The sequence below is a fragment of the Eutrigla gurnardus genome (assembly GCF_963514095.1).
Source record: "Eutrigla gurnardus genome assembly, chromosome: 24".
NCBI lineage: Eukaryota > Metazoa > Chordata > Actinopteri > Perciformes > Triglidae > Eutrigla > Eutrigla gurnardus.
In genome coordinates, this window is record NC_139935.1 from 4,338,097 (window position 1) to 4,364,610 (window position 26,514).

The following is a 26,514-nucleotide window of genomic DNA, read 5'->3' on the forward strand; positions in this document are numbered from 1 at the left end:
CACACACACACACACACACACACACACAGACGAGTCAATTACAGGCCGGCGAGGCAGAATGTCACGGCCGCCCGGACACTAAACCGACGGCTTAACCTCCTCACACCGCATCAATATGCCTCACCGGAGAGGAAGGGGGGGGGGGGGGGGGGGGGGGGGCTGCAGACTGAGAGCACATCAACAGTCACATTATGCATGTGTGTACCTGTGTTCCTGTGTTCCTCTGTTCCTCTGTTCCTGTTTCTGTGGTTTTTGGCCTCAAAATAGAGGAAACTTGCATTCTGAGCGGTTTAATTTCAGCCCGGGTTTCATTACCTCGCCGTTTCCAACATGGCGATGCCTTCGGTGTCAAGATTTCATCACTTACTTCACTGCAAGACGCCGGGAATGCACACACACACACACACACACACACACACACACACACACACACACACACACACACACACACACACACACACAGACACACACACACACACACACACACACACACACACACACACACACACACACACACAGTGTTATCGCCGGGAACTTAATTAAAACTGGCCCTGGAGTCACCTGACTGATGCTCTGTTGGATGAGATCTCCAAATACTCTGTTTGCTGTTTCTTCTGCTTGTTTCAACTCGTGTGTGTGTGTGTGTGTGTGTGTGTGTGTGTGTGTGACCTTGTCGTTACTACACATTATTTACTCAACATCAGCAGTTCTCTCTATTGTGCCAACAACTGGAGAAAAACCGGACAGGCAGCCGAGTCCAAGCGAGGCGTGGCGGTTTGAAGCTCCTCGCTGGCGGCTTGCAGACAGACGTCATGTGACCAGTGGCTGTGGTGCGGTCACGCTACGTTACCCCACTCACTGGCAGCTCCACCATGCCGGATACCAGTAATATTCACACGGATACAATGGACGTCGGTGTGAAAGGTCATCACCATTCATATTCTGTCCAATGACACCGACGCTCCACCTCATCTGGGAGGTTTTTTGCAGAATCATCCAACATCAATGTTTTGTTTGGCGAGCGGCTCGTCTGGGACATTAGGAGTCCGGCGGCGAGCGGGGAGGAAGTGTGAGCTGTTTATCACGGTGACCCTGAACAGCTGCTTTGGAGAGCTCGCCGCGGGGGAAACCTGGGCCACACGGACGCCTCAAGCTTCAAACGTGGGCGAGGGATGTTCCTGTGGGCAGGGAAGTGCGAATGGCGCCCAATGCTATGCGCGGCGGGTTTCTCCGTCTGCAGAGTTGCTAACTTAAGAACAGTGTGAATAAAAAGGGCTCAGAGTCGACCGCAGAGCCCTCCGACACTTGCCAATTTCACAGCGGGGCTGAGCCCCGGCGGACTTAACGGGGGGCCGCGGCAAAGTCAGCGAGTCGCAGAAATACAGGTTTGTATCTCGTCCACACACACTGGGTGGTTGTCACGTGACTTCCCCTCGCGGACGCCGCCTGGCCTTCACCCCTCCAGGGTGTGTGTGTGTGTCACTTATCAGAAATGACTCACACACTGATGCAACAGCAGCTACTCATGAAAAATGGGTTGAGCCTGCATGCATGTGTGTGTAGGAATTAAGAAAACACACAGGGAATCCCCCACCCCGTCTCTCCCTCTGAAGTGGGGCGGGCCGAGATAAGGCGTGCTGTGAAAACAGTCTCTCTCTCTCGGAGGGTGGTCAGAGCGACGGGTCACGGATGTTTCCGGGGGGGGGGAATCCGTGATGCGAGCGGGTACGAGCATGCTGCAGTTAGTGAGCGGTTTACAGGGGAAAGGTTGTGGGTCAGTGAAGGCGGCGGTACACTGTGAGCAGGAGGCGGAGCCAGGGAATGTGCTTCTAAATAAGGGGAGAGGTCACACAAGTGCATCGGGGCAACAAGGACAAAGTCAGGACGGAGAGCAGCGGCACAAATAACACAAATGCTTTTAACCCCCCCCCCATAAAAATCCCTTTGCATGCTTTTATCTGGGGAGTTTTTAATCAAAGCGTGTGCATGCATGTCACTCTCATTTCCTCCCTATCACAGAGCTTATCTGTGGACTGCAAAGAATTGTGGGGGGGGGTGACAGAATGGAAAGAGGAGACGGAGGAGTGCGGCGGAGAGACAGACGGAGATGGAAAGTCAAGCCGTGGAGTGAGAAGGGCAGGCAGTTGTCGTGTTGTGTTTTGCGAGCGAGGGTGGAGCTGCTCCGCTGTTATGTCTAGAACGGCGTAATGAAGGGGAGGCGCAGCGAAATGACTCAGTGGAACTCAGTGAAAGCCATTAGGCCCTTTTCTTTGTGCGTCGCACAACAGCAGCCTGCAGCGGCAGCAGCTCAAATTGTCTCTGCAAACGGCAAAAACACTTATAATAAATAAACAATTACGTGCACACAAAAAAAAAAAAGAAGTGTCTTGTTGTTGCTCATGGGAAACTTTCCTTTGCATCTCAAAAGAAACGGGGAGAACTTCTCCCGGGGTTTTCAGCCTGCAGCTCCGTCGGCGAAAAAGAACTAAAAAAACTGGTCAAAATGCAGATTTTTTGTGGGGAGGCTGGAATAAGGGATGCAGCGAGCTTCTCAATTAGGCACTAATTGCCTCGCCTTAACGAGCAGGACATTTCTTAGCACTAATGAAGCCGGTGGCAGGCGCAGTGTGTGTGTGTGTGTTTGTGTTTTTTGAAAGACAGAAAGCCGAGAGATCTAATGGAGTCGGGTCGGCAGCTCATTTCCAGCGAGCTGTTTGGCATTCTCTGGAAAGAATGCGTGGATGGATTACACTGCTGGCCGCTACACAGACTTTCCAATGAGGCTCCACTTTGTCTTCAGCCTTATCTCCGCCGCGCTGCAGCGGCCGGCTCTGCAGAACCACAACCAGGCCCCAGAAACCAAACCAGGGGGGGGGACAGGTTCTGAATGATACAATACAAATATTGATGCATCATCAGCAGGCTTCCAGACCAGGATGTCCGCATCATCATGGAGGACGTTAAAGGGCCCGCCCACTTTCCCCCGGCCAAGACATAGTAATGTAATGTGTTAATACGTGAGCTTTAAAAAGGTGCTGCTCGGTAGATCTGGTCAGCTGTTTCCAGTCTGTGTGTTAAGCTTCATATTTATCACACAAACATGTCAGCGGTTGTGTAACGGTTGTGTAACGGTTGTGTAACACCGTCATCCAACTCTCTGCAGCAGCAGTGAATACTGTGAAAATGTGGAACTGTTCCTTTAAGATTAAATATAGAGCGGCCAAAGGGAACGTCACCTTCCTCGCTGGTGTTTGTCCGACGTGCTCGCGGACAAAACGGTGTCGGGTCAAAACACAGCCAGAAGTCTTCACCTTTGACCTTTTGGACACAGCAGAGCGAACAGCGCATGTTTGTTTAAAACCAGCAAGCCACGCCGTCACGATGTCGGACGTCTCTGTGTTTCTGTACGAGCTACGAGGAGACTTTATGTCACGCAGGGGTTTCAAGCAGGTAGGGAAACTAAAGCACCGGGACACACACCACACACACACCACACACACCACACACGGCGTCCTCTCCCTGCCGCTCACAGCAACCCAACACCCCCGACACCAGCTCGCCCCCAGCACCCCGACTGCCAAACAAAACACCTGGCATCTGTACGAGAAGGGCGCCAATTTCACAGCGACTGCCAGGCGGTCAGCTGAGCCTCCTCCACACACACACACACACACACACACACACACACACACAGTTAAAACACAACTAAGCGTGTGCATGACGGACAGCTCAGTCTGGACACAAACACACCCCACAGGAAGCGTTTAGTGCGACCACACGGCCGCGTGTGGACTCCATTTGTCCCGAGTGCACGTCGAGTGCCGGACAGAGTCTACGTTTATAAGGTTCCAGTGTCTCTCTGACATTGATGCGTTTGCCGGTTGCGTGCTCCCATTCCTTGGCGGCGGGTTTGTGCGTGTCAGAGGCCAGGGCTGGTGCTGAAAGCCTGATGGATGGGGTCCAGGGGTCACGGACTTCAGCTGTTGCTGGCTGCATCACAGCCCCGCTGAACCACACCGCTAGCCTTGCAGCAGAGGGTCCGGGAGATACGGTAAGAGAGGGTTTTGGAGGGTCTGGCGTGGGCGTAGGAGGGTCCAGAGAGGAATCCGCCTCAGCACAGGAAGTAAACACGGCGTTGGGGTTGGGCTCGTGTTGCATCCAGACTCCATGTTTTTGTAGCGTGTAGCTTAGTGAAAACTAACAGCAGCTTACCACACTGAGCTGAATGTAATGCAGATGGCATTCCAGCTACACCCCCCCCCCCCCCATCCATACAGCACGACGGAGAACAAAGGGACGTAGCTGCATTTAATGAAACAATGTGCAGAATATGAGGTTGACTCAGCGGCCGCGCCCAAACAGAAAAATATATCCTCCTTTTCATCATAAAGGGGAGATATTTTCATTGTGGCCCCGACGATGTCATCAGCTCTGAAAGGAGGCAGGATCCGGCCACGTTGCCATGGCGACATCGGTGTCAAAGTTGGTGGTTGGTGGCGTGCGGGCCAAAAAACACAGCGTTTGTTGTAAAAACGGTGGAAAGTGAACGGAAAAGCGTGACAGGAAAGAAGGCGGAGAAACAAAAAAGACATTAAGTCAAAAGAATGGATGTCTTAAATACAGCACAAGGTGAAACCGAGCACGAATATTGCGCTGGATATGAAATTATTTCCAATATCAGCCCGAGTGTGGAAATTCAATTTCACAGCTCGTGAACAATATCAAACAAACACGCCGGCTGAAAGAGCACACACTCCAGCCTGAGTGATACTGAATCAAAAAGGCTACACGGCGGACGGAAACCCCAACGAGGTGGGTGAAGGGCGGGGCTAACGGTTACCATAATCCATAACTCCGACAATCTCCATATTCAAGCCCCTTAAACTGCACATTAGCTACCAGCGAGTCCCATGGCCGCCTCAGACATGAAGCCCCCCCCTGCTTCTAATGAACTGTATAATTAAATAAGCAGCTCCGCTCAGACTACTCTGCCTTAACGAGGGCCGGATTGAAATGAATGGCAGCAGGTGAAGGACGGAAGGACAAGTGGGCTAATGCGGCGGAATGTGCCTTTAATGAAGAGGATGAGAGTAGGGATGGTGGGGGGAGGCTGGGGTCACCGGTACCCTTCCACTCTACGGTAGATCCTCTCTATCTGCGGTGTGTTTTTGGGGGCTGTCTGTGTGCGGAGAGATAACCGTTCCAGCTCCTCCACTTTGCCCTCGCCGAGAGCGCCGCGTTTGATTGACACATGCTAACAAGCCGAGGTGTCGGACGGGGGGGGGCGCCGGCAGAATGGCTAATGCTAAGAGACCCTAACGGGGGAATCTCTCCCACAACCCCGCGCTTCACGATAAGCGACCGGGGGGAACAGCCTGTGCTTTTTTTTTTTTGCTCCTCATTTTTACATTTCAGGAACTGCGACTGCTTATGAGGTGTCAAATTAATTCTCTCCAAAACCAGAAAGAAGAAAAGTGTTGGTGAAGGAGCCTTAACGAGGGATAGCTCGTTACAGAGTCGACATCAAGCAGCATGTGAGCTAAAGAACGTCTTCTATAAAGCAGGAGGCCTCAGCGTTGCGGCCGAGCTCTCTTCACGACGGTCAAAGCTTTTGTTTAATGGACATGAAATGCGATTAATGTAAAGACGTTGTTGTTTATGGCCTTTGGCAGCGGAGCGACCGCGAGCACTCGGAGGCCGTTTACGTTCCTCCTTTAAAGTGAATGGACGGTTTAAGTGCTGCGCGTCGAGTGAGCGACGCGTTTACATGAAAGCATGGAAATAAACCCCAAAGCGGAGTGTGAAGCCGAAGGACGGGCTGTCCATCATTTACGGTGTTGACCTTGAACCCTGAACTCAAGGTCAACTCGCCAGGATTGTGTTTTTTTTTACGTTTTCATCAGCTGACAGTCGGACGCTGGAATGCACATGAAAATCCACATTTTGAAGGGTTTCATCATCACAGGATGGTCAGCCGCTGTGCTTTTTTCCTCCCATTGTTGCTCCAGCTTGCATCCATTCTGGTACATTAAGGGAAATGTGTTATTATATGCATCGTGTATGCCACACAGCTGCATGCGCCGACTGGTTTGAAAGCGTTTTCCAGAGGAGACGGAGCAGACGAGGCCCGGTCCTCGTCGGCCGTGACGCTAATTAAACTCTAACTGATAGAAAAAGCCTCCTCCACACTCTAATTATTCCCCTTTTAACGTCTAATTTCACCAATCACTGCCATCTTCATTTCTGGGAGCAGATTGGGCAGTAATCGTTTTCTCGTGGCGATCTCCCCCCGCCTCTAATTGTTGAATATGATTTAGTCATTATCAGAACGCCGGCTACTCTTATCAGTCATCTCGCAGGGCCAATTCATCCCGAGATTGTGCTCCGAGAAACGAAGCTAAATGTTTTTAATGAATTTTTAAAGCGAGGGCTCACAGTGTTGTCTTAGTTTTAACTGGATGTTTTAAATATGCAGAGTCGGGATAATCGGTTAAACGGAACAGACATTTGGAGGAAATGATTTGGTGCGGCTCAGAAAAAGAGTGGTTCAAAAATATTTAATGCAAAATGTTTGTGTATAAAAAAAAGAACTCAATCCTGTTATTTGACATCATGTTTTAATCTAATCAGTGCGTTGAAGCGTTGATGTTAAAAGATACTTTACTTTCCTATCAGCGCGAGGTTCAACATTTAGACATTTTTATTAGAAACACCACACAAATGGCACAAGAAAACTGCAATGCATTTGCACTTTTTAACAAATGTACAGTAAAATGTCTCCAATTCAATTCATCAAAGGCAAAAACAAAAAAAAAGCACATATCAAAGTGTGAGAGCAGGATGTAAAGGAAGTCCAGGAGACAAAACATCAAGGACAAGAGGACCTTTCAGGCCCGCTACTTCCTCTTCCTGTTTGTCGACTTCAACTTCCTGTGTCTCCTCGTCCATCTGGCAGCAGCATCCCCGTTTATTTCCTTCAGTTTGATCAGCTTGTGCAAAACACTGGAATCTCTCCCTCTATCTATATATATATATATATATATATATATATATCTGTGTAATTAATGTAATCACCCTTAATTTACTTTCAAATCCACCTAATAAATCTGTCAGAATAACATCCTGTTGATATAAACACACACACACACACACACACACACACACGCTTGTTAAATCTGTCTTGGCCTGTGGAGAGAGTTATGACCAGATGCTTCTGGAAATGATCCTCATTTTAGCCTCCCAGCTTGTCACGTATTGCTTTCAGGGTTCCTGATCAGATACGTTAATATGGCAAAACCTCACATATCCACACCGGCAGCCCAGACGATGTTACACAGATCTGGAAAACCCGTGATTGTGGAGTTGTTTTTATGTTGTGTTGCTCCAGAGTACCTCGTCACACCGCTCCTATCATCGGGTTCTTCTGCCTCGGGTCGGCCTGCCTCTCGTCTGCGTAGCCGTAGCGCTCGGGGCTGGTGTAGCGCCCCCTGCTGTCGGCGTACCTCTCAGCGCTGGCCTGCCGGTATCCGTCCCCTCGCCCTCCGACGGCTTCGTAGTAGAGGCGCCCTCTGCGGCCTGCGGGGGGCGACGGGGGGACGTCCTGCCTGCCCGCGGCGCGCTGCTGCTGCTGCTGTCCGGCGCGGGGAGACGACGGGTAGTAGCGCGGGTTGCTGGCCGACGGGGGGAGCTGCACCCGGGTGGGCGCTGGGGGGTCGTGGTAGTTGCCCGGGTAGGGGGCTGGTTCTCTTGGTCTGGAGTGGGTGGGGTAATCATATGGATCCCTCCTGAAAGAGAATAATCAGAAGACGTGATCACACACACAAATATAGCCTGTATGTGCAGATATGTAGTACTGGTTTAAACTAGCTGGGAGGAGGATTCAGAGATCTGGACCCCCTCCCTCGCCGTAAGCCTCCTGCTGTTATTCAGTTTACGTGGCGAGGCTGTGGCCTTGGCAGGATCGAGTGGTGGTGGGGGGGGGGGGGGGGGGGGGACGTGGATGGAGAGATGCCAAGAGATAACGGCAAATGCCTTGGTAAGCATATATGAGGCCGTGTGTGTGTGTTTAGCTGGAGTGTGTAGGAATGTGTGTGTCCCAGGGGTCTGCAGTAACGAGGCAGCCAGCTGGAAGTCTCCGGTTCCCCTCCCACCAGCTCTGGGTGATTAGGGGCTAAACCCCCCTGGGTAAGGCGACCCGGGCCTCGGGGGACGGAGGGAGACGAGAACGAGAGATCTGGAAAGAAGGTAAGAGAGGGAGAGAGAGGGGGCTGCTCACCTTTCACAGGCCCATTCAAATGTTTTCCATCTTATGTGCTGTTTCCAGTGACACACACACGTCTCACCGAGCAAATCGGAAAGTCAGGTCTCCTATTTTTAGTGGTGATCTAGGATGAGCTGGGCCGTCGTATCGGAGTCAGGTACCATCATACAGGCTTACATTAAAATCACACTGTCACACTGCCATGTGCAGAGAACATCTATGCATGTATACTATTAAATAAAAATCCATATACTAAAGTGTATTGATGTTTCCTTACACTCCTATTGTGCAGCCTGGTTATCTATCTCTGCTCCCCGATCACCATTACAGATACCAGGCTTCTGGTAAAAATATCGCCCTGGTAATCTGAGCGCATGTAAACGCAGCTTTCCTGAGAGTCTATTGTCGGCCTGAACGGCTCAAATTATTACCCCCCATCAATCAGAGACGCAGCGCGGCCCGAGCCGATTTTCCACGTTTGCTTCCCACCGCTCGACAACGGTAGTCGTTATTACACAGAAGCCTCGAGCTTAGCCTCTCCCTTGTTCTGCGATCACATCCCCGTCTCCGCTGTCCGGTCCCCCGAGCCGGCTCAGCACCTGTTGACTGGCCAATTAGAATGACTCACTCAGCGCAGATTAGGGCGCACACAGCTTGTGTGTCTGCGCCTGTGCATGGGAGGACTTCCCTCGAGGATATTCATGGTCCGCAGTGACGTGGGCTTCTATATGTGTGTGTGTGTGTGTGTGTCCCGCATATCAGTGGGGTGTGTTTTCTGCCTGACCACCCAAACGGAGGACAGGATGCACAGGTGGTCCACAAGAATGAACAGCGCCGCCTTGTCAGTCAGCAAGACTGGAGCCGCACACACACACACACACACACACACACACACACACACACACACACACACACACACACACACACATGCACCGTCGAGGCTAGAGATAAGGCAAGGAAGCATAAAAAAAAGATCACAAAGAGGGAGAAAGGTTTCCATCTGAAGTCATGATGTGAGGAGACAGAAGCAGATGGGAGGGATTGTGGGTAAAAACAAGCCGGCGTGTGAAGCTCGGCGCTGAGTGGGAGAGAGGGAGACGAAGGTCAACCTCCTCATTAATCGGGATGAAATGGTGAAGGCCACCAGGGGAGGCAGAGAGGACAGGAAAGAACGCATGGAGGGGTATAGGGGTAGAGGAGGGGCAACACCTGGGTCCTCCACCCGACTCAGGGCCACCCAGACAGGAACCTCCGCCCGGCTTCCCCATTCTTCCCTCATCGCCGCTCGCCATATTTTCCCTCTGCGATCTTCAATTTCCACATCTACCCCCCCCTACTTATATATATTCATGTTCCTCTCCTCTCCATATCACCTCTGCGACCCCCCCCCCCTCCTTCACGCTGCTATTTTAAGCCTCTCCAAGGCAATAACGAGGGCAAGGCTGTGAAACGGAGCAACAGGAAATCCAACGTGGAATCCTGCCCACGAATGTGAGACGCAGGTTTCAGGGAGGGGAATAAACTCCATTCATTAGTTACATGAATGTAACTTTCAATCACTGGCAGACTCGTCTGCTTCAATTAATTCATTAATCAATGAATCACAGAGAAATTAATTGAACCGGAACGCACCAGATTATGTTTAAAAAGGTGTGAAACAAGCCTTAAATGTGTTCTTTGTCCAACGACTGTGAGGTAAATGAAGTGGGATACATTCCTGTAAGGACGTGGTAAACAGGGCTGCTTGACCTTTGACCCAGAGCTAGAGGCTGTGCATAGGTTGCCTCTTGTCTGCTCATATGGGAGTCATTTTGTTTCCGTGAGTACGTTTTTTTGTCTGACAGTGATTGAACCTCATTTCATCAGAACGTATAATATGTGATATTATTGTGAAACCACTGGATAAAAGCCAACATAGGGGAAGCAGCTGGGGGATTAGGGGGTCCACGGGCCCCAGTGACCCACGGAGAGGTCCTCATCCCCGGGTCACACAGCTGGCTTCAGCCGTTCTTATTGAGCTTCATGTAAAATATCTTCTCCCCGTCGGCCATCACTAACGCAGCTCAGGAGGTACGGTTTACAGAGCGTTTGATTTACAAAAGAAAACATGCCAAACATGGCAGATTCCTGCCCAAATAAAGGCTTGGTTGCCGTGGGTAACGCCAATGAAAGGAGCTCCGCTAATCGAGCTTGAAAGGAGATTATGACAACGAGAGAGAGACGTGCAGACTTTCGTTCAGCACTGCCACGCGACTTTGATGCCACACTTTTGAAATGTCAAAATAAAACTACAAAATGTGAAACTTCGGAAATGTCAAAATTCAAAACGACAAAAAATTAGATATTTTCCACGAGAAAGGATGAAAGAAACAAACGGGGTTGGAAAAGGACAACGGGTTGGTCGTGATGGAGCCAGAAAAGCCAGAAAAACGGAGACGGGGACCGATGTGAACTCGTCGGTCCTCTGAGGTCTACATGGAGCCGGGTGTGATGGGACCGCGGGGAGCGACTTGAGTGGAAAGCTGTAATGACACGCGTGTAAAACATCGAGTCACTTTGGGAACATCAGCCCTGTATCACGCCTGTACATGTGTGTGTGTGTGTGTGTGATTACGGCGTGTCAGTGTGCATCTGGGAGAGTGTGTGTTAGTATTGAGGAACAGCTTCCGCCCCGTGACGGGGAAGAATGTGTGTGTATGATGGCAGCATGGGGGAATGGACGGGGGGTTTACCTCGCACCTGCCCCTCGGAAACGGAAGGAGGAAATTACTATCGCCCCCCCCCCTGCTTATTAGACCCCCACTCTCCCCATCCTGGTCCCCCGCATACCGCCAGCCTTGAACAGCTGGAACACAACCATGTGTCTCTGCCCATCTGACCATTATATTTGACTTTTAAGGTCACGGATCCATTTGATTTAAAAAGTCTGTCTGATAAATCATCATTTACTCTTCTTGTGTGGAGTTTTGGTTGCGAGTGAGTGACATTTTTAATATCTTGAGGCTTGAGATGCCGTGGTTTGGATGCATGTATGTAAGTTCACACGCATGCATCAGAAATGTGTGCAAACGCTTAAACATCCAAAATGACATTTGCACACTGTATCCATTAACGTGAGGACATACAGACGCATGTGCGAGCACATCTGCCAGCGATGTGCTCACCTGTTAGCCGACTGACGAGCAACAGACACACGATGCGTGCAAAATGCATTAATTACTCTGCAGGAAAAAGAAAAAAAAACAGCTGCTGCACTTCACTGCCAAACCCTCCCACACACACACATTCATATGCATATCCACACACACTTTTCTGGGGGAAATGTGCCCAAATGTGCAGAGATTAAAAAAAAAAAAAAAATACAATAAAGTAGCTGGAACTCGTTTATTTAGATGAAAACCACGTTTCAAAACACGGCCATCAATTATTGTGAAAACTGTTTATTTAAAGGATGTAACACGGTATGTTTAGCAAGGTGACATATTATCATTAGTGTGTGATGCAGTCTCCAGATTCACACACACACACACACACACACACACACACAGAATCACAGCGCTAATGGCCGTGCTAGCTGAGTGCTACAGACACAGAGCAGGCCCGGCTGGCTCGGCAGCGGAGGAAACCATTAGCCACTCTGGCCGCGGCCCGCCGAGGCAGGTCCGCTAATCAAACCAGGCTATGTCAACAACAGCGGTGGAAATTGGCTCTCACCTCGACGCACGCGTGTTTACACTCGCCGCTACTTTAGACCCAGCAATGACAAGGAATGTGCAGCGTATCGCTGGCAGGTAGCGCCGGCGTCCGGCGGCGACGCGGGAAGCTCTCGGTTGGAAATGAGAAGGCGAGGAGAGACGGGAGGCGCCGTGGCAACCGGCCTGTATGTAAACCAAGAACGGCCATTTAATGACTCATTCATCGTGGTGGTGATGTCACGCCATCAATACTCTGTTTCATCCGAGGCTAACGAGTCCGGAGTGATTTTAAATGATTCAAGAGTGCAACAAAAAAAATAAAAAAGAGTGTACGTTCCCCGGACCACCAAAAAAAAGTACACGCTGCCATTACCGAGGAGGTCAAAGGTCAGGTTTTCTCCTTGGAAAGTACTCCAAGAGGGAGAGTAATCATGTAATAGAGACGTGCTGGGGAGCGCTAACGGTTAATGACAGAAACAGATGGGAAATGCAAAAAAGGAAAAAAAAACTTGCCACAACTCATATTCAATTTCTCAGATTCAACGCAGTTCAACCCAAGTTCACCGCGTTCCCTTTTCTGTTCTAAACGTTTAACATTCATGCATCTCCTCCACAGACCGTCCAGCGACGAGGCCTGGAAGTCTGTTTCTTTTGTTTGATTTAGAGAACTTCCCTGCACACACACACACACACACACACACAGACACACACACACACACACACACGGTTACTGTAAACAGGTAGAGCCTCCGTCCTGCATGAGGCTGAAGCTCCGACCGCTGATTCCATTACGTCGTCCTGCGTCTGAGCACAAACACCGTTAGCCGGACAAACGCGGGGCCCCTTCCTTCATAAAAAGGGGCCCCGCGAATAAGAAAAAAGGGGTCAGGGCGGCTCTCGGGAAATCACCGGCTTCAGATGCTCTCAGGTTCGCCGGTTTCACAATAAAAGAGGAGGCTTTTTAAAGCAATCACGCGGCAGACATCAGCAGCTGTTATCGGGCAAATGTGGAAAAACGACGGTGAAGGAAGGACTCGGAGAAATGAAGTGAGTTACGGACACAATAACTCTAACCGAGTTGGTGAGTTTTAAAGTGCGCGGCCCGACAGCTGGGCGGCGGCGGGGAAACACTTATCACTTATGAAACTGGTCGTGGTTTCTAATAAAGACGAGGCGAGTGCAGCGAAAACAGCATTTCTCTCCCCCCCCGACCTTGAAAAAACCCACCCAGATTGGCATTACTGCGCCAAAATAATAAAGGACATTTGCAATAAAAGCAACCGTCCAAGCGTGAGAGTTCTCTTCCCAAATAAATGAAAAGAATGAGAATATTGGGTTTTTCATTTTTAATATTCCACTTTCCTTATTTATTCTTCCTATTCACTCAGAGAGGAGCTGACTCATTTAATATCTCCTGCCTTGCTGTAGGTGTCCGGTCTGGGCTCGGCTCATTAGGGTCTTAGCAGACAAGGCCCAGGGTCAAAGGGCTCATGTGAGACCTGGTGGAGAACGCTGAGTAGCTGGGCAGCGCGTGGATGAGCGTGCGACATCAGGAAGGTCAGACGAGAGTCCTTAAAGGGACCGACACTCGACATGAGGACAATCAGCATGTGGCCCTCTGGGCTGTAAGCGGGGCCCGAGGGCGGCTGATGAGAGCCCCGAGTGCTCGGTCACTCCACAGACGACGACAGGCTCGAGAGGCTCAAAGATGCACTTGCTGGAGGTCTTGGGAGTCTGAAAGTGGTGGACTGACAGAGACCAGAGCCCAGGGATCAGGCCACTCAAAGGGAATTAATGAGCAGCCATGTTTCCACACCTCCACTTGGATATCACACGTACATCACTGGAGCTAATCTGGACCCGGCAGGACTCGGACCCCGTGTTGGGTCTCGGTTGCTAGGAACCAGACCTGTGTCCGTCCCGGTGGGCCCTCCATTGTCCACATGTGACAGGAGCCGCGTGAGGCCAGCGTGGCCCTCCGGTAGGAGCCCCACCATGATCCCCGACTCACAGCCCAGCGGCTCCACATCAATCAGCCAATTATCAGCCCCGGCCAGCGACGTCGCCGCGCCAACCCCCCGGCCCCGCTAATCCAATCACCTTGGGGGAGTGGATCAGCGGTTGCTCTGATTGGACGACCTGGGGCCGGGTCTCTGCGTCCGTGACCCGCTGCTTTGAATTGGTAATGACGTTAATATTCTCCATATGGCCGCGTGCGTCCCGCGAGCAGACGGCCTCTTGCCGCAGCCTGAGCTGCACCCCGGCGTTAATGGCCGACGGAGAGGCAGGCGAGAGCCAAAGTAGCACTATCACCCCCCCTGGGGCAAACCCACTTCCAGCCCTCTTTCCAAATCCTCTCTCCAGACTCCAGCTCCTCCAGTTGGCCGCCATGCAGCAGCTCTCAGCACTCAGTCCTGGCCGAGGTACTCTTCTGTCTTTACTTCATACTTCAGCATCTTCGGGTCCAAAGAAACTGATTTTGAGGGGGTGGGAAAGTTCCCGGTATAATAACATAAAAAGGCTGCAGGATTGGGATGAGAAATTAGCTTAAAAACACATTTAATAGAGCCCACTTGTTGCTGGATGAGCACGACAACACTTAGCACTGAAAGATACATATTTTAATAATATATAAATGTCTGTCTGCTTTGATTCCGCCTCAATTTCCTCCCCATCCCTCTGACTCGCCTCTCTCCGCTACTCTCTATTTGCTCCCATCTGTGAGGTGCTTTGCTACATCTCCTGTACTATCCACACACACACACACACACACACACACACACACACACACACACACACACACTCACCTCCTTCACTCCCACCCCTCCAGCTGCAGCCCCAGCCGGCTCCACACAAAGGCAGGCCAAATGTATGCTAATGAGAGCCAGGCCAATGGTGGAGCCGCACTCATTTTGAGAGGAAATGGCTTTCAATAATGGCGGCCCCCGGGGGGGTTTTGCACAAAGTTCAGCTCCACTTTGAAAAATGCATCCAATTCACCGCCGTGTCTGCTCTCTCGTTTTCTCCTGTTTTTTCTTCTCGATGAAAAAAATAATTCCCGGAATATATTTCGGTCTCCTCCTCTCGCCTCTGTGTTTATAAGAGGGGGAGTCGGCGGGAGGTTTCGGGGAGTCGGCGGGAGGTTTCGGGGACGGAGGAGTCGTGGTTTATCTTTACAGAAACATCAGAAACGGGAACACGAGTGGGAATAGTGGTGAGACTCCATCCGGAACGTTTCCTCTGCCTTTCTTTGCCTTCTGCTCCCAGAATGCATTTCAAACCAGCAGTTGTGCAACAGTTTAACAACAACCAGCAACTAGTGATTATTTTGTGTATTACAATGTAAAGATGTTCAGTTTAGAGTGACGTTAAGCACCCGTCTGATTGGCCGAGACAGAGAACGTCCTCGACTGAGGAATCATTCGAATGATTAATGTGATTGTCGACAAAATCAGTGCAGCAATAAAATGCGGGATGCACCTTTTTCATTTCTGCCAGTCTGAACGGCTCGGGAGGTTTTTCAATTTTCCGGACTGGCTTCCCAGATGATTATGGAGAAAGTTTGGATAAGTGGATGGCACGCCGCCTTCTCTTTTTACCGTACCCGAGTATGGTTTCAGCTCTGAAAGGTCGCAGGTCTCCCTAGGACTGTCTGTCTGCATTTAGGCTTTGTCTCCACGGTTACAGTTGGCCAGTCTCTCTGTCTCCCTGCTGCTTGGTCATGTCTCCCTCTCTCTCCCTCCCTCTCTCTCCCAGATCCTCCGTGAGTCCCGTCCCCCCAGAGCCGGTGCTGATGTCGGCGCTCCCTGGTGCCTGTCATATCAGGAGGGGCAATAACCCGTGAAATGACTGTTCTCTTTCTCTCACTCGCCTCCCTCCATCCCGGCTCCACGCTCCACTTAGCGGTCGGGCCCGCCGTTCCTCACAAAGATGGCGCTCGGGTGTGTTTTTGGACCGAGATGGGCATCGCAGGACCTTTAAACCTTTAAAGGAAGCCGCGCGGTTCCATTAAAGCCACACTAGCGGTAACACGTCCTTCATCATGGATGTGTGTGTGTGATCCTTTGCTCTCTGGAGAGCTGAACACTCCTATTCCTGGGATGAGTAGACACTCCCAAGGCAAACACTCCAGATTTAATTATAAGCTCCAAAGAGGATTAGTCTGTGTGTGTGTGTGTGTGTGTGTGTGTGTGTGTGTGTGTGTGTGTGTGTGTGAGATGGAGACACAAAGGGAGGGAGTGGCAAGAAGTTATCCATTCATTTCCTGCTCTGCTGACACACACACACACACACGGAGAGGGTCTCACCTGGCGTGGGCGGGGGGCTGCCGGTCCACCTCCTCGTAGCGGGGTGCGGGTCGAGACTCGGCTCCTCTGGGCGCCATCTGTGAGGAGACACGGGGCGAGGGAGCGTTAGGAAGCGGCGGCGTTGAACTCAGTCAGGTGGCAAACAAAACGAAGCGTGTTAAGCTGTGTGCTGACTCCAGGTCTGCTGGAGCGGAACACACACATCCGCAGGCTACATGTTTAACCTCGGTCATATTTCAAACTCGGCTCGGCCGACGTGCTTGAAGTGGTTTGTGGAGAAAATGCTCCACATGTGTTAGCGTAAACACGATCCGAGGAACGATGCAAATACGAAAGGTGGTGGGAGGAGAGTCGCGTTCAGGGAAGTGATCGAACGAAGCCACAAACTCACAGATGGAGTCTGGAAACGACACAATAACAAGTTTCAGGTCATCTCTCAGCTGAATCTCTTCTTCTCTTTCTGCTCGCAGGATTTTAATTTTTGTTGGCGTGAAAACGTGGATCGACGACTTCAGTGTAGAGGATGAAGACGTGGCGCCAAATTTAGTTGCGTAAGTGTTGAGTTACAGCATCGACACGGGTTTAAACCAGGAGAGGACAGAGAGAGAGCATGCAGTTTCAATTAGGTTGTGGGACGTGCAAACACAGGCTGTTTACATTACACCACACAAACACACACACACACACACACACACACACACACACACACACAAACAAGCGACGGCGGACACACGTGGGAATCAGAACAGATCAAAGCGACGCCCACGAACACAGAACGCAGCATCACAAGCGTACCGGCGGTCCAGCGGCGGGTTTCTGCATGTACGGATGAGCTCGAGCCCCCGTGTGCATGTCGACGCGGCCGCGGCGCATTACCAGACATCATTAGCATGGAGCTCTAATGTCTCTGAATGGGAGCCAGGAAGTGAAAGCACATCAGAGGCCGGGGCGAGCTCCCCCTCACTAAAGTGGCTTTGTGCCCACGTGTGTGCGTGTGTGTGTGTGTTTATGTTAATGTTGTGGCAGTCAGGGGGTTTAATATGATGTCGGGAAGCGAACGCTCCATCTTCGGATGGCGGTGTGTGTGCGTTAGGTCGGGGACATTATGCAAAGAGACGCATAATGTGAGGCAAAGGGGACATTAGAGGCTGGGACTCAGGTGGAAGACCTTCTGTGTGGAGAGGCTCCATGCATCTTCTGAGTCTGAGGCGAGGGTGTGTGTGTGTTTAGATAAATTCCTCATTGATTGTATTAACATAATAGCCTGCAGCCATAGGTCTGCTTGATCGGCTTATTAACTAACACATATTACGCGTGTCATACGGATGCTTTTCATGCGGAAGCCCATTTCCCCAAATGAGAGAGCCAGATGATGCACACACACACACACACACACACACACACACACACACACACACACACACACACACACACACACGCAAGTCAACAAACACACGAAACCAGCCTCACCATGGCAACTGGTAAACCAGCCAAATGAAATCCATCCAGGTGAGAGTGAGAGACTCGTGAGGAGTCACTCCTGCTGCTCCTCTCACGCCGCGATATGCACCTCCTCGCCCCGACCCGGGTGACATCATCACAGTGGAAGTGGTTATCAGCGGGGAAAGATAATGTCTTGTGCAGACGGTAGCCGAGAGGAGGCCAGACCACAACACACACACACACACACACACACACACACACACACACACACACACGAGAGGGATTTTCCTCTTTCTCATGTGGGAAATGTTAAAGCTGGAAGCGTTCGTTCACCTCGTATGTCATCTAAACCCGAGCCCGGCAATCAGGAGGATCTTCGGGCCGCTTTGAAGACCTCGACGTCGTCGGGGAACGCAAACGAGCTTAAAAAACATCGGGAGGAATCTTTTGGTACGAAGCGTGTAATTGTGTCGAGTCATTGCCGCAATTCAGCAGCTGACAAAACGCTCCACCAGTGTGTGTGTGTGTGTGTGAATGAGCACAAAGTCGCTTTTCCATTTTTCCAAATTAGAAAGCCACGCTTTGACAGTGCCAGATGATACGCACACACACACACACACACACACACACACGCAGCAATCAACTCCGGCAGCACAGCTGTCGCATTCATCATAAAGTATTGCCGGAGCTCAGGAAATGAATTTTCTCGGAGCACTTTTGGCTCCGCTGTAGATTTGCGATGCTCGTATATACAATAAACCTCAAATGAGCGTCCAAGTGCTTTGACACGTTGCCTGAGCGCCGCTTTCATCCTGTGACTGAGATGCTCACATTTTGGCTTTTTTTTCTCTCTCTACCGATTTCCACCGCTTCTCGCCAAACGGCGTAATTAGCCTCCTGTCCTGCCATCTTCTCCTCATCCATCCTTTTCTTCCTCCCTCCATCCATCTCCCATGCTAATTAAGCGCGGTGTCTCGGCGAAGGAGACAGAAGCAGAATTAGTGTAATGACGGTGAACATGTTGCCGCGGTTACTTCTTCTTTTTTCTTTATTAATTCAGTCTCATTGGACAAAAAAAATATGTTTTTTTATGGGTTTTTAATTTGTTTCTGTGGAGTTTGAATGTGTGATGTCGGTTAAATGTCGGTAGAGTGTATTTATTGATAATAAATTATGATAATTGTCCAAATGCTTGTTGATTTGACTATATTTTAGCTTAGCGTTTTTGTCCGGTGTGAAACGTCGAGCGTCTTTCTGAACCTGCGATGTTCCCGTAAAACAGATCGTCGGCACCGACTAATAACCGGCCGAATCTCGGGGTAAAAAAAAAAGGGTCAGAGCCTCTGTGGCGCTAAGCCGCTGGCACACCAGATTATGCTGCATTAGGAGGCTCTGTGTGCGCGGAGCTCAAACAGGAGGCTCGCTCGGCCCCCCAGTGTACACTAAACACTCCCACACCTGGACCCGGCTCACTCCGAGCTCGTTAGCAGCAGATGGCGCGCCACACACACCCACCCCACACACACACACACACACACGGTGACCAAAGGTTACACACACTCAGACTGGAATGCAGTCTATTTTGGTAATGGGCCAATCTTCTGGTAATTGCCTTCATTGTTAGTGTCTGTTTAGGCCCCAGCTCTTGACCTCAGAATGGCTTTCTGACATTTACATACACTTCGGACTTGGACCGTGTGTGTGTGTGTGTGTGTGTGTGTGTGTGCCCTTCACTCTCCCCATGCAACAGGTAACACTGCTGATGTCACCAAGTGGACAAACAGACCCACACGGATAAAAAAAACGATGTTTTGCAACCCAGAAGACTATCTGATTGGTTGTAAGAGGCTATTAGCCACAACTATGATGTAACCAGATGACTCATAGACCTCTGGAACGGCGTGACGCGGTCACGTCCCGCCGGTAAACAGAATATTAGGTTGCATGTTAATTAAACTACCAAACAAAATCAGAGACTTCTTTCTAAACTTCCTGCAAAGGTTAACCTGCATGTGTGGGCGTTGCGTCAGCGCATGAAGCTGCAATCAACATGCATGTTAAACCTGTTCCATGTGTGTGTGTGTGTGTGTGTGTGTGTGTGTGTGTGTGTGTGTGGGGCCTTGGCAGTGGCCATGGGGTGTTGTTTATTTACTGGAGCCGTGTCCCCCCCCCCCCCCCCCCACCTCTGTAGGGTTTGTTTGCCTCCCCACTGTTCACTGAAATAACATCCCGATGCCCCTGAGAGTGTGTGTGAGTGTGTGTGTGTGTGTGTGTGTGTGTGAAGGTTGGCTTCCTCCTCCCTCCCCAGGTTAGACGATGCCCTGAAAGCTTCGTCACAGAGGTTGTTTTTTTTTACCAAGCTGCGATACGACGGCCGTACAGATAATACGTTTATATTTGTCCTTGTTTTCACAGAAACACAAGGAAACACAAGATTTGAATTTGTCCATAAAACATGATTATCATAATCTAATTTAGATTATTATATGTTTTCAAGTAAGTCATTGGATTATTCAATTTGTGCCTTCGGTACATTGATCCCAATTAAGAGAATCAGAACCCTGAACGTCTTAGGAACTTCAGGACTTGTTTACTTTGCTGAGGTTTATTTAACAGTAGCTCACTCTGTTTGCACACAGGACACCTGCCTTTATATGGTGTTTAGGACGTGCTTCAAAGTGTAAACTAAGACGGGTTAGGAAAGTAAGTTACGCCCACATTTGTGTAATTATGCGTGTGGAATGACTCCCTTTAACTCCAACAGAAGACCGGTGACGGGCTTTGAAGTGAGCGGAGCAGAACGGGAGATTTCCATCAACGTGCAGACAGATGACACTCTGCAGTTTGCCTGTAGGCCAGAGACAAGCGGGGATAAAGACAGACACCGGTTCAGTCCCTGGAGGCCTCCGTCGGCCCAGATGGCGAGGAGGGGAGCGCGAGGCAGGGGAGAAATAAAAAGTTTAAAAAAAAGCCTCATTCGCTTGCTGTGCAGCATCGGAATGAAGTGACTTAAAACAAAAGAGCGAGGAGTGTGTTGAGCCTCGGGGATGAGAGAGGGGGGGAGGGCGTCCGTGGACGGAATCGCTCATTGTGACTTTGCAGAGAGGAAAGAGGGAGAAGGTGGCGGGCGAAGCTCTCGATAGCGGGTGGAAACATGACGGGGGTGAGACTCTTCCTCGTCTCCAGGGAGTGTGAGCCAGAGTTCAGCCGAAGGATCGGGGGCGACGTGGAAAACAATACCAGAGTTTCAAGCTATTTGACTTTGTTTGCATGATATTCATCAGATCCAGACAGTGTGTCGTGTTTTTGGGCGTGTGATGTGATGATACTGGGATGATGTAACACAGACTGTGTGTTTTATGCGGCGGGAGAGAAAAAATAGCCTTTTAAACGCTGCTTTGCTTGACAGCAGCCGGTCATGTGGTGATTTAGGACGCGCTTTGACTTTGTGTGCTCTGATAGATTCACAGGCTTGTGGAATAAAGTGATATATTTCAGCCGTATCGCCCTGAATGCAATGTTTAAAGGCATTAGTGCAGGAAACAATGAGAAACACGGATTAAACTCAACTCGCTGTGAAACGCTTAACCTGTAATTATCTCGCAAGACTGAGAATCAGACTTAATGGCACAGAAACTATTTCTGCTGCACTACTTTCATTTCATAATTATCACCTCAACAGCCTCCTGTAAGCTGCCGTATTCACCCTCTATCATTTCCCTCCTGTTTTTCCAGCAGCACGGTAGCGTGTTCGGGGGTTATTCTGGGGCCGCTGACTCGCGGTCGGGCCTGTTGTAATTATACGGGCCAGAATAGCAGCGAGTCCGTACCAGGGAGTCGGGCCTGCTTTGATCGTCACAAGCTTTAACTGCGGCGCAGGCCTGGAGGATCACGAGGAGACCCGGATCAGGAGGCTGCATTTCTTGTAATTACTGAATTACGAGATTTCCCTGAAAAAAGAGAAGCTGCCAGCGTGGATCTGACTGGAGAACTCTGAGAACAGCTTCAGTTGAGGTTTCCTTTTATGGTGGCGTGGAGTGTGTGTGTGTGTGTGCATGGTTGCTGGTGGATTGTGTATTTTTATGTGTTAGTGGTATGTTACCTCCTTAAAGCCTAACTTATAAAACGTGTGCTGAGCGGACGTCCATACTCCAGTGTGTTAGCTTGTGGTCGCGCTCGTTTCTACGCAGCGTGTTTGCATGATGACAAAAAGTGTCCTCACAAACATAGAAGTGACAGACAGACAGACAGACAGACAGAGAGACAGACAGAGGGATGTTGAGTGATGGTGTGTGTTATAGCCGAGCCATCCTTCTTTCTCTCCTCATTAAAATATGGCAGGTGCATGGGTAAAACCTCAAATCAACATGCACACACACACACACACACACACACACACACACACACACACACACACACACACACACACACACACACACACACACACACACACAGGGCATATGCTAACCTGATTAACACTAACATTAGGCTCACATTAGTGCAGCATCCTTCAGAGGAACGCCCCCGGACCAGCTGCTCTCCTCCCTCGCTTCCCTCCGTACGCGCGGCCCGCCGTCTCGGCCTCCCACTCTTCCTCCAACTCTCTACAAATCTACATTCTTAACACTTTCACTCGGAAAGCCACGTTTCTAATGAATTGGACGCTAATTAATATGCGGCGGTATCGTTTCCCCCTCTAGGCAGAGATTCAGCCTGCACGACCTTCCTCCCACCTGAAACGATCAGGTCGTTCTCCTCCTCCTCCACCCGTCTCTCCTCCGACCCGTCTCCCCCCTAAGGCGCCTCTTTAAGTCTTATTTGCTTCGACTCTGCTTTATTGCTTTGTCATGTTTTCTCCCCCCGTTTCTCATAAAACACACATCTCGTGTTCTTCTGCTCCGCCGCCGCCGCCGCCGACACTCCCCTTCCCTGGTTCCCCTTCCCCTCGTATCCTCGCCCCCGTTCCTCCCCCTTGGGTGCCCGACTCATCTTTATAAGCAGCGTTCTGCTGGGCTACAGTACGTGTGTGTGTGTGTGTGTGTGTGTGTGTGTGTGTGTGTACGCAGCAGGACTCGCCTGGATAGCAAAGAGGAAAAGCGGCGTTGGCGGCGGCGGCGAGTCACGCAGTGTGAGCCCACGCGTCTCATCAGTAAACAAACCTAAACATCAAAACGGGGACCAGAGAACGGGCCTCAGAGTGCGTTGCCATGACACCCGGGAAGTCCGCCGCCGATGACATCGTTCAGACTTTGTGTCTTTGAGATCACAGAAGGAACACGTGTGCATTCACGACGCTAAAACCTTCTGCCTACGGGCACGACGCGCCCCGCGCTGATCACCGTGTGTGTGTGTGTGTGTGTGTGTGTAGGCCATCTATCACGGTGACAGGCCGCTGCGTGTTTACTTAATGATGTGGGGGTTTATTTATGAAGTGATGGCCGACGTGAGGGAGGGGGGGGGAGTTTGAGACAGCCCGAGGATGTGACATTAAAATATCATCAAGGTGATGGATGTCCACACACACAACATTAGAGAGAAGCACAAAAAAAAACAGCTGCACATCGGATGACGAGTCCTATCTGGACTTTCTGTGCGTGTCTCTCCGTGTGTGTTTTATAATGACTCCGAGTGTGTGTGTGTGTGTGTGTGTGTGTGTGTGTGTGTGTGTGGGACTTCTGTGTCCATTAAGGTGCCACTGTTGTTTTACGATTCGCCGGGTAATGAGTTGGAGAGAAGATGCATGAGTTCATATCCACCCAGAGCGCCGCGCGTCTTTGTTGTTAAGACCGGCTGAAACAGGATGCCGGTTCGCCGTGGAGTCACGTGACACGCATCAAGTACACGGACATCATAATAACCGCGTCACGCAAACAAAGACGCATCATCCGACAATGACCACTAGGGGGGAAATGAAAAAAGACCCGATCTATAAGGGACCAGGACACTGAACCCAAATCTTTTCGACGTCACTCAAGAATCCCCGAACAACGTAACGGAGAATAATGGATTCTATATATAGTGGAGATCATTCCCCACTCATGGTATGGAAGAAAGAAGCCTGTTAAAAGAAAGTGCACTTTTGTGCCTTAATTGGCCATCAAAACATTACAGAGAGCCTATCATTAGCATATAGAGAAAAATAGACGGAGGGACGGGGACGGTGTGATTGTCATAATTACCAGTGTGACCTTTCCACAGACGGGGAACATGGGAGACGGGTCAAATTAGAGACTGAGAGATAGACAGGGACACGGCGAGGGGACACCGAGTCCTCTTTGAAGACCGGATTTAGCTGCACACACACTTTAAGGCGGCCTCGAGAAGAATAAACAGATACCGTAACCAGGCTTTTGTTTAGCTGAGCTTTGTTACCCAGAATCCTCCAGCTCAGGAGAGTAAAACGGAGACTGAATGGCGCTCCTGGCCTTGTGTGAAGAGCCTGAAAAAAAAAAGTGTTTTAACCATTCAAGGCTTCAGGAATGGCTGAGGATAAAAGAGCAGCGCTGCGCTGGTGGCGGCGTTAAAAGGCTGATCACACAAGGTCGAAGGCAGCGAGAGAGCGCCGAGCTCAAGTGGCCCGCATTCACGCTATTGTCGTCAACGTGAACGCGCTTCTATCAGGACGTGTTTCTTTATGACTCATCAGAGGAAACTCGGAGAAAATCTTATTTTTTTGGTGGATTTTTGGCTCACAGTCGAATAAAACAAAAATAAATCATATTGAAGCCATTTTTAACACAACAATCTATGTTGTTTTCTATCCAACATCACTTCCTGGGTGTTTGACTGTTTCTATTCTCGCCGTGTGTGTGTGTGTGTGTGTGTGTGTGTCTGAGTGGGGTGTTTCATTATCAGGCTCCTCGGGGAGGCCCCCCCCCCGCCTGCGTTCACCGTGGACACCGCTGGCTTTATTTTTAGAAGGAAAATAACAAATAAAATCAGAGGTGGCGCCTCGGGCTCGCTGCGCTTTAATTGCATCAGAGTTTCTGTAACAAAACAGAGTCACGACCAACCGGTGGCACGAACACGTGCTGCACGCCGCCGTATGACGAAGCGGCGAGGCCCCTTTGGGCCCGAAGAGGAAGCGGCGGCGGTGCGAGTCTGCGAGCGCCTAATGAAGACGGCTCCGCACAGCTTCACTGCTCAATAAACACGACAATCAGCGAGGAAACAAGCACAGCGGGGGCGCCAGGCGTGCCAGGTGATTGGGTATCGGCGACGCTGTCAGTAAATCCATCGCATATTTCCCAGATGCCTCTGCTCCTCTCTTCGCTCGGCTGTGTCATGAATGAAAGGAGGAATCGAGCTCTGGAGGGAAAAAAAAAACGCAAATTGCCGCGGCCGGATTCAGATCAAACTGTGATTTTCTGCATCCGCGGGCTCGCTATTAAAAAAAACCCCACTTTTTTAAAAATGGCTGATAAACGCCTATTGATTCGTGTGGCGAGTCCGCCGAGTCGGGGAGTGTACGGAGGTAAATGATACGATTCCTCAGGCCGGGTCGATACCGATTCAGGGACATTTAGAGCTGCAGCTCGGTCAGAGAGGACGACGAGGGAGAGAGAGAGAGAAGGTTGTGGTGCAGAGGGAAGAGAGCGAGGATGGAAATGTCACCGTCTAATAGATCGCTCCATAAAGTAAATGAGGGAGGAGAGCGGCGCCGCCTCGGTGGCACGCCGCACCTCCAAATGTTAACAAGAGCTGGAAATAACCTCCGAAAGGCAAAGAGACTGAAGGAGCAGATTCCTTCTTTCAACATCTCAATCTTTCAACCAGCCTGTGTGGCCGTCTCACCGTGGAGCACGCCATTCCGTGGCGTTCGGAAGGGGTGTTTTACGGCGAGGATCAAACAAACGTGTTTCCTGCCCGGAGGCGAGCACACTCACCCGGTGGGGGTCGTGATCCAGGACTCGGCGGCGTGCGGCATCCAGTTCGTCGTAGCCCGGAGCGGCTCGGGCCTGCTGGTACTCCCGGCGTAACCCCTGGAGACGCTGATCACTGCGGGGAGACGGAGAGAGGGAGGAGTTAAACATGGCGGGTAGCTTTTTACTTAAATCTCACAGCCTTCCAGCCAGTTGGTACATGAGGCTTTCTCCTTTTCACCTGTAGTTCTTATTTCATTTCTTTGCTCTGCAGTGACAACCCTCGACAGCAGGGAGACTGACAGGCAGACAGATATTACCCACAATGCACTGCTCTGGGAACTTTGTACAGTTGACAGGGAAAACAAAAACATGCAGCAAATAACAGTATGTTTCCCTGCACGTAAATGTTGCATGGGCCGACGCTCTCCTCACCTGACCTGCAGACAGACACGCAGACAGACACGCAGGCAGACACGCAGACAGACAGACACGCAGACAGACAGACACGCAGAGAAAGTGACCTCGGCTAAAAACAAGCGGATAAGAAAAAGAGCGAAGGCGATAAGAACTCGGGACAGAATGGGGACAAAACTTAAAGAGAAACATCATCATGCTCACTGGACCTTAATACTAGATAACACACACACACACACACACACACACACACACACACACACACACACACACACACACACACAGGTGTGCCTGAGTGAACACAATCCTGAATGTGCTACCGGAGTGCGATGCGGCGCGGCGTTTATCTGCGTTTACTCATATTTATTTCTCATATTTACACGGATGGTTCGTCCTCAGGAGACGCCGCCGACCTTCCTCTCCACCCTGAAGACTCAAAGATGCGACGGCGGCCTTTGGTCCGGTGTCAACACCCACGCAGCCGTCACCGATGTGCCGTACATGCTAATGGTGTGACCCCCGGGCGGATA

At 50.5% G+C, this 26,514-nt stretch overlaps 1 protein-coding gene across 3 annotated transcripts in view; it reads right to left on the reverse strand.

Moving 5' to 3' along the window:
* Positions 1 to 6,598: 6,598 nt before the first annotated feature.
* Positions 6,599 to 26,514, reverse strand: part of pard3ba (par-3 family cell polarity regulator beta a) — an 88,393-nt gene continuing 68,477 nt past the window's right edge. For all 3 annotated transcript variants that reach the window (XM_084004802.1, XM_084004801.1, XM_084004803.1), the window contains 3 exons: positions 25,592 to 25,703; positions 16,263 to 16,339; positions 6,599 to 7,784 (listed from right to left, as the gene is read on the reverse strand). In XM_084004802.1, coding sequence (XP_083860928.1) covers positions 7,397 to 7,784; positions 16,263 to 16,339; positions 25,592 to 25,703 — 577 coding nt within the window. In that variant the 3' untranslated portion in view covers positions 6,599 to 7,396. The remainder of the gene's footprint in view (positions 7,785 to 16,262; positions 16,340 to 25,591; positions 25,704 to 26,514) is intronic.